Source organism: Hydra vulgaris, chromosome 12 (assembly GCF_038396675.1).
Source record: "Hydra vulgaris chromosome 12, alternate assembly HydraT2T_AEP".
NCBI lineage: Eukaryota > Metazoa > Cnidaria > Hydrozoa > Anthoathecata > Hydridae > Hydra > Hydra vulgaris.
Window position 1 is genome coordinate 54,243,011 of NC_088931.1, and position 9,490 is coordinate 54,252,500.

At 31.2% G+C, this 9,490-nt stretch overlaps 1 protein-coding gene across 1 annotated transcript in view; it reads left to right on the top strand.

Moving 5' to 3' along the window:
- The window catches only part of LOC100211246 (diacylglycerol lipase-alpha), a 52,169-nt gene that overhangs the window by 24,018 nt on the left and 18,661 nt on the right, over positions 1 to 9,490 (top strand). The window contains exon 7 of the mRNA XM_065813721.1: positions 3,196 to 3,267. Within this exon, the coding sequence (XP_065669793.1) occupies positions 3,196 to 3,267 (72 nt within the window). The remainder of the gene's footprint in view (positions 1 to 3,195; positions 3,268 to 9,490) is intronic.

Consider the following 9,490-nt stretch of genomic DNA (forward strand, 5'->3'; position numbering starts at 1 on the left):
GTCTATTGTGAGTAAAGCTTAAAACAAACCATCGTTTACTATTGCTGATGAAATTATATTTTTTAAATGATATATTATATTCTTTATGTTTTTAAAAAATATATATTTTTAGTTAGAAGTTGGAGGGTTCTATAATTTTAAAATTAAAAAGGGACCAAATGGAAGGATTGAGTTATTTAGATGTGAGTTATATGTGCACAATACTGTAATAATACGCACTAAAAGAGAGGGAAAAAAACAGATAGTTAATATGTTAATTTATATGAGTGCTGCATATCAAACTGTAAGCAAGAAATCAGAGCACATAATGACGCAGAAACTCAATGAAGAAAGCATTTGGGATCTAAAACACACAAAATGTAAAAATAAATGTATTCTTCACGAAAGAAAAGAAGAAATTCAAATTAACACCTCCAAAGCAAACGAGAGAAATTGAAAAAGCTATTTCTAACTGTGTGGTTAAAGACTTTTCGAAAAAATGGAATGTTCAAAGTTTTAAATTTATTGGCACCGGGCTATGAATCTCAGCAAAACAAACAATTTCTTGACTTTCTGATCAATATAAAGAATATATTATTAATTTTCTAAAAAAATCCAATATCTTTCATTATCAACAGATAGGTGGAAAAATAATCAGCTAACTCATTTTTTGGGGCTTGCGTTGCATTTCCTTGACAATGACTTTAACTATGTAACTTTAGTAATTGGTTTTCGAAAGTTTGTTGCTAGACACTTGTTGCTAGACATTTATCTGTTAATCTTAAAAGTTTCATTAAAAATGAATTGACTAAATGATATTCAACAAAATCGTTGCAGTGACTGCAAATAATGCATCTGACATTGTGAAAGCTGTCTCAATCAACTTTGGAATAAGGTTCTCTTGTTTCTGTCATAATTTAAATTTAACTGTATAACCATTAGTGAAGCAGCCTAAAAAACTAAATGAAGAAACAGAAGAAATAGATGAATCAGAAAATGAGTAGAAGAAGATGGCTGTCCATTTAGGTTTGTTTGTTTCTCAAGTAACTCCAAAAAATGCAGAAGATAACCGTATACTGGGAGAAATAAACTTTTATAGAAAGGAAGCTTTCCTAATTTCTTTAAGCTTTAGTCAATTTTGAAAAAAAAAATTCATCAAGTTTGTCACTATTGCGTCTCAAAAGTATTGCATTATACTAGCATCTTCTGTCGCAGTAGAATTTGTTTTTAGTGAAGCAAACTTTTTTAAGATTTACATTAGTTTTAAAAAGTGCGATATGAAGCCCTATATATAATCAACTATTTTCAACTATTTATAAAAAGGAAATCTTATTAAATAAAGAAAATTAAAAAAAGGGATGTTTTTTTTTCTGACTTTCCAATGGTAAGGGGTCGTCCATAAAGTACGTACGCCAAAATTTTTGAAATTTAACCGCCCCGCCCCCCTCCCCCTGTTGCCATACATACATAATGTCCCCCCCCCCTTAAAATTATGTTTATTTCAAAAATCCCCCCCCCCCCCCCCCATCCCTCCTTTATTTTTTTTTCTTAATAAAAAAGTTTATTAAAAAAAAAAAGACGGAGGGTACCTTAGATACTTTATACGACCCCAAAGCTCTTTGTTTGCGCATTTTAAAAATGTCTTTAAGTATATATGCAAATAATAATTTAAATAAATTTAAAATACATCGAAGGTAAGTGTGTATTTGGGCGAGAGGTTAATGCGGCGTAAATAGTCGATGGAGATCCAGGTTCGATTCTCGGTGAAATCCATGTAAACCTTTTTTTTGTTTTAATAACGATCAAATGTAAATAAACTATACTTAATGTGGACGTTTTTTTCAGGCACCCCTCTTTAGTAAGTAAAAAACGAATCTTATGTGAAATCAGTAATATTGAAAACAAAGGGTAAAACCCAGTGGGAAGGGGCAACAGCAAATTTTGTGTCTTTTTGCTTTTTATTTTAGCAAAACCTAGCAGTCAAATTTGGAAGATTTTGACTGCTAGGTTTGACGCCATTGACACGTTTTTTTTTGGGGGTGACTCCGTCCCATCAACCACGGCCCTCAGGTCTTACTCAGGGACAGTATATAAGGGGTGGCATGTGTGCATGGGCCCCCTCAAGATTTTTTGATGTTCCAGATAGAACACTTTCACACATCGTGCAAACTTAAGTTTGTTAATATGCCAAATGAGGTGGCCTTGCAAAAAATTTTGATGGCGGAGGCCTGAGAACAAAAAGCCCTAAAGTGTTTGCCTCCCCCCTTTCCTGCCCAAACGTGAGGGAAATATGTAGCAAAATTTTTAACTTTAACATCTAAAACTAAATTTAAATTTATCGACAGATTTTAATTTTTGTAGAAAAATATTGTAAATTACAAAAAAGTTATGACCATGCAAAATTTACACCCCTCTCATTTTGGGGGTCGGGAGGGTAAGCATTTTAAGGCTTTTTGTTCACAGGCCTCCGCCATCCCGATATTTTGCAAGGCCTCCTCATTTGGCATAGGTATAAACAAACTTAAGTTATGAGTTTGCATGATGTGTGAAAGTGTCCTATCTGGAACATCAAAAAATTCTGAGGGCACCCATACATGTGTGTGCATAGAGGAAAACTATACCCTCTACTTCATATACCATACATCTTTTTATGTTGGCAAACTAGAATCTTTAGTCAGAATGTAACTTTTTTATTGATGGTTAATTGTGATAAATTAGAAAATCACGTACGTAAAAAGTACATACTTTTAAATTGAAATCCTCCCCCCCCCCCTTCCCATACGCTTTCGTACGCTTTTTGAAGACCTCCCCCTATGAGCGTACGTACTTTATGGACAACCCCTAAGTGGATGGAAAGTGTAGAGAAATAAAGTCAAATTTAATTATAGTGATATTATAATTTTAATGTCATGTAAAAACCTAAAGTAAGTGAATAATTTTTAAATACTTTCCACTTTCCAGAAATTGGAAATAGATTGAATTCAATCCATTTCCATTTCCTAGAAAGTTAGAAAGTTTCACTTTTTTTGCCTTCAAACAATAAAGTATAATTAAAAGAGCATTTTCCAATATAAATACATTTAATTATGAATACTTTGCAACTCAAAGAAAACTACTTTCTGAAAACTGGTTAGAAAGTGAAATCGAACACCCCTAATTATCAATACAATTATCTTTTTATGAATAATTTTTATAACACTAACATGGATATTTTAGGATATTTTGACTGATCTGGCAATAAATGAAGAGTGTATACCAGGTTATGATCCAAAATGGACTGGACATAAGGTATAATTTGTTTTTGTTTTTCTTTTTTTCTTTCATTTTATTGATTTTAGATCATTTGATTAAAATAAAAACTTTTTATTTATCCAATATTTTGTATAAATGTGTTTATTATTATTTTATTATAAAAAACATGATCATGATTTTATTATAAAGATAATGGTTTGATCTTTTTAAAACTATTATCTCATTCTTCTTCATCATCAGAATCCCCCTATCATTGTACCTCTTACAACTTACAAATGCGGTAGTGGTGTAGTGGTAGAGCGCTCGCTTCATAAGTGAGAAGTTCTGAGTTCGATCCCCACCACGTCCCTGGTAGTACTGTGCTCAACTTGTTTCTTCGCGCAGCGGCCTTGTTTGTCTAGGTTCATGTTTCGGAGTTATAGAGTTGAGAGAGGGTTATAACCACAATTAAGTAGCCTCCTCATCTGTAGTGGCCTTCTGGGCCTTGGGGAGGTGAAATAACAAAAAAAAAAAACACTACCTTAAAGGTCACTGGGACTCCTTCCGTGATTTTCTTTGTGATCGCTCTTGGGTAGAAATCTTTCTGCTGACAAATGTGCTTCTTATGTAACTTCTCATTTCAGGCTGGCATAGAATCTTTTGTTCCATCTTGACGATTTCAAGTCAAGCCTCACTCTTCTCCATGGTTTTCTTCTCATTGTGCTGCTGCAATTTTCAATCGTAACCATTACTTCTATATCTATCGTCAAAACAATTTTCCAGAAAATAGACATGTGTTTACTATTGCTAGAAACCATTGTAAAAAGGTTTTTAATGCCATAGCCCGCTATTCTCAGGTCACAAAATCTCATATTTTATCTCAAAAATTAGGTGCCAGAGACTTCTGAAGAATCTTTAACAGTGTCGATAATAAATCTGTTATTCTTCTTTGCATGGTTTAGATTTTGTTACCTCACTTAAAGACAAAGCTGAATTGTTTGCTTAGAACTTTTCATCAATCTTATCTCTTGATTCGACTAATCACATCCTCTCTGATTTAGCCAGTTTCTGTATCTAAAGTGATTTCTTGCTTAGACTCTTCTACAGCTTGTGGTCCAGACAACATACCTGTTATAGTCATGCAGAAGTGTTCTCTAGAGCTGCCGTCTATACTTTTAAAACTATTTGACAGATGCTTTTCAGAGTCTTGTTTTCCAGCCTGCTGGAATGGGGCATCTGTTATACCTATTTACAAAAATTCTAGAGAGCAATCTGACTTGTCTAACTACCATCACATATGTCTTCTTTCTATCATAAGTAAGGTTTTTGAGTCTTTAATTAACAAACTCTTAATATCTTATCTTGAATCTAATAACTTTTAATAAATTTTAACTAACATTCTACTGTTGATTTGTTAACAGTAATAACCAATAGGTTTTATTGTGCATTAGATAGATGTGGAGAGATTAAGAAGCCCTGTACCTTGAGGGGCTCCTTGAGATTTTGTCCTTGGCCCTAAACTTTTTTAAATTTACATTAACAATCTTCCAGAAGTTCTTACATCTAGGATAGCATTGTCCGCTGATGATAGTACCATTTATTCTTGTCTTGATAAGAAGCCAACACTCTCTGATTGTTTGGAGGGGGCATTTGAGCTTGAAAAGGATCTCACTTCTACATGCATGGGTCTCTCTTTTTCTATTTTATTCAGCTAATTATTATTGCAATAATCTAGATCTTATTTATGAATAGTAATGTACTCAATGAGTTATCTAGGATTAGCTCTTACTTCCGATCTTTCTTGGAAACCATATATCAAATATATTGCAAAATTAGCATCTGCTAAGGTTGCATCTCTTTATTGTGCTTGCCACTTTCTTACTGCGGATTCTATTCTTTATCTCTATAAATCTCAAATTCGTCCTTGTATAAAATATTGTTTCATATCTGAAGCGGATCTTCAAATGATGCTCTTTCTCTTTTAGACAAAGTGCAAGAATGCACTGTAAACATAGTTAAACCTGCTCTCGCAGCCAACCTTCAACCATTATCACATCGTTGTAATGTTGCTTCCGTTTCTCTTTTCTATAAATAGTATGATGGGCGCTGCTTTAAAGAGCTAGCATCTTTTGTGCGATCTACTCTTTATATATATATATATATATATATATATATATATACATATATATATATATGTATATATATATACATATATATATGTATATATGTATGTATGTATATATACATATATATATATGTATATATATATGTATATATATATATGTATATATATGTATATATATGTATATATGTATATAGAGACGTGGACAGAAAAGGCATGCGATCGTGCTCTATTCCTGACCACGCTCTCTGACAAAAGAAAGAAAATTATAAAAATGCTAAACTATAAAAAATGAAAGAAATCTTAAAAAGAAATTAAAAAAAATAAAAATACTCAACTAATCTAACCCGAAGAAAGCTAAAACTCTATTATTTTATAAATTTATTTTTAATTATGTTTATATTTACGTTAAGGTTGAATACTTTAAAACTTTTATTTTTTCTAATGTTTTTTACATCTGCTAATTAAAAGTAAACTTTAGTACAAATTATTGGCCTAAACTAAACAAATTGTAAAGCAATAAAATTTTAAGTATTTTAATTTACACAATTAAGACTTATCAAAGATGATATTTAATTGCATTCAAACATAGTAATAAAATACACAAACTTTTACATAAAATATAATTTTTTTGATAATATTCTTTGTTATTTAATGTATAATGCTTTTTATTAATAACAATTGTTAAAATTTGTAAATTTTATTAGAAGTGCTTAGGGTAGTAAAAAAACATTTAAGTAGAAAGTTTACAAAACAGCAAAAAAAAAAGACTTTAGAATGTTTTCGATGATATTAACTTAATGCATTTCTTATAAAAAGTTTATTGAAACCATAGTCATAAAAAGAATAGTCTGGAAACGCAGGCCGTTTCTAACAGTTTTTATTGTTCAAGTTGAAAATCGGGTGGTCCGCAGGAATAAGGTGCAAAATAAACTTAATGATGGCCGAAAGTTCAGAAAATTTAATTCATATCGAGCACATTGTCGAGTTAAATCAAGATGAGCTTGATGCTATCTTTGCAGTTATTGACCAGGATTTGTTACGTGATGTTGTTGAAAAACAACATGATTCGCATACACCACCAACAACATTTTCGTGTCAATTTTGTAATAAAATATGTTTGAGCTCTAGGGGTCTCACTCGTCACTGTAATAGCAAACATTCAGATGCTTTATTAGCTCATTCAGAAGTTTTAAAAGATACAGAAAAATTTAAAATACCAGAAGAAATACTTGATCTCAAAAATTTTGAAATATATTTAGAAAAAAGTGTTGCAAAGCTTTCATCGGATAACTGCTTTGAATCTGTACAAAATCTTTTTAAAAACTATGCGATTAATTTCGATATAGCTAACACAGCATATCAGTTCATTAAACCAGTTTTATCTTTATTTCGAGGAAATGCTGAAAATTTTTATCCAGATTTCTACAAATGTATCTTTGACAACATTGATTCTATTTTTATAGGATTAAATACACAGTGTTCTACATTACTTGGATTTGAAGTATGTAACCATGTATTGTCGCATCTTTCTGGTCAATCAGTTCTAAGTGATGCAATTTTATCTGAAAAACTTGTGTACTTTCAAATAGAGATCAATCTGTTATTGCCTATCTAAGTGGGTATGTTTTTAGCACATTATATCGTCGCATCAGGTTTTCAGGTATTTATAAGGAAGAATACTACCAACAGTATATGTCTATTTTACTTGCTGCCCAATATCAAGGAAGTGATGATTTGTCTGAGCATAAACTTGTGAACACACGTAACAGATCAGGCTTATGGAAAATGAAAATTGAGGCAATATGCATTTTTATTACTGCTGAATCAACCTTTAAAAATATGGCTAGTAAGTCTATCAATAAAATTGACAGTAAAGAAACTGTACTATCACTTCTCAAAGACATAAATATTTTATCAAATTTTTCAAAGATCAAAAGTGAAACTGATGTTGTTGTTAACAAAGAGGTTTGTTCAAATGTACTTGAGGACATCTTGAATTTGTATGTGAGAGCAAGAACATTTTCATACGTCAAGGATAACCTACAAGCTTATAAAGTTAAAGTCAAACAACTTAAGTCCAAGTCACTACGAACTTCACTAAAAAAGAGTAGTCAAGTATAGGTTATATATAAGATTAATTGCACATTTGACAATTAGATACACTTATCTGATCTTATTATCTCAATTTTTTAAACAGCTATTTTCATAGCTACAAATGGCTAAAAACATTTTATGGCATCAGAATATTAACAATAGTTTTTCAATAGAATATTTATTGTTTTTATGTCTTTCTAGTCCTAAAAAAACTTTTTGTTTTATTTAAATTTTATTGTTTTGTTTTTTATTCTCGTGCCATTTTCTTTTAAGAAAAATTAATACTTTGCTGTCAATTAAAAGGGGGAATCAATTGTAAACTGGACTTGGAAACTGGAAAAAATCTATTTGAAAACAATAATTTTTATTTAAGTAGATTGATCCTAAAGCATAATAAGAAAAAGCTAGCCTTCTTGTTTTAATAAATTCAATTACTTAAAAAAATGAAAATTAGGCAGCGTTTCTAGTTGTTTGTAGAGTAGTGTTTGTATTTAGGGATGAGGGGAGAAGGTAATCAAATTTGATGTAATTTATAGGGGGTAAGTTGGAAAAGTTGTTGACAAGAGGGAGAAAAAAGGTAAAAATTACCCCAAAACTGTTGACATAATTAATGGACAGCCCCTTTGGGGAAAAATTAAGTATAACTATTATTGAAATATGTAATGATTATATTTGCAGGTCTACCGTGAGAAATTTCTGACCCTGAAGAAAATGGATGGGCCTCCTTTTGGCGGGTCCACTGAAAAAACTAGGCAGTATATAATAGTTATACTTGCAGTTGTTATTAAACTAAGAACTAAAATTAGAGATTTAATCAAATAAAAAGATGTTAGAAATAAATTTATTAGTACTATAATAGTTACCCGATTAAATCGACTTTTAGTCGATTAGTAGAAAATCCAAAGTCGGTTAAATTGACTATTACATTTTTCATAGTCGACTAATTTCGACCAGTCGACTTTTAGTCGATTTAGTCGAAGTCCATAACAACACTAATTATAAAATAACATTAGGGGGCATCCATAAAGTATAAATGAAGTAAAACCACTTATTTAAGACCCCCCCCCCCCTTGTACGCACCTTTAAGCTTTTAATGACCGCTAGTTACAGATACAATTAACACTATTTGCTCTGCACCCACATAATGTTTTTAAAATGCGATAAACACTGTAGTATAATCAGTTTTTATTTTTATATAAACTTATTTTTCCAGAAGACTTAATTTCTATATAATATTTAATATATCATGTAAAAGCAGGTTGCAGTAAAGATTAGGATTTGATATAGTAGCATAGTGACAAATTATGGGCTCCCAAAAATTTTTATGAAAAAAGACTAAAAAAATCCACATATTGCATTTACATGTAAATGTACGCACCCTACCTTTTCACTTTGCCAATAATGTGTTTTAATAATTTGTGGCTATGAAAATAGCCATTTTTAATTGGTGCCCTATTATTTTACTCGCTTTCTGCATGGTACTGGTTCTTCATTGATCTCAAAGTGAACATCTTCATGGGAATTGCCATCTTTTATTGGTCTGAATACCTTTTGATTTCGAATAGTATTATCGTTGTAGCCAAAATCACGGACAGATGGATTATCCTTGCGGGAACCGATTTGGCGTTGATGTCCAAAATAATTTTCAAGGGGATCTTGACAAAATCTTTCTGTCAATACATAAGACACGCCATTAGAAAGTAAAAATGTTATCAATTCAACAGCAGAATTCACTGTAATTTTAATTCCTTCATAGGTTTGCCACAATATAAACATTTTACTTTTATCATTTAAAGTAAACTTACCTTGACGGGTATTGATAGAACTTAACCAGTTTTCGAAATATGGCAAAAATTCCGATTTAAGCCAGTTCAAACGATTGTCATCAAGAGAAGAAAATGGAACAAGAAATGGTTTTGACTTCTGAATTGATTCATAAGGATTACTAATGTTCATAATATCAAAAAAACTGTCAATCATTGAACAAAAGTTAGCTGTTGCAAAAGTATCTGGAGATCCATAGTTAAGAAGGACTTTACTTACAGTAGTGCTTAGAACTTG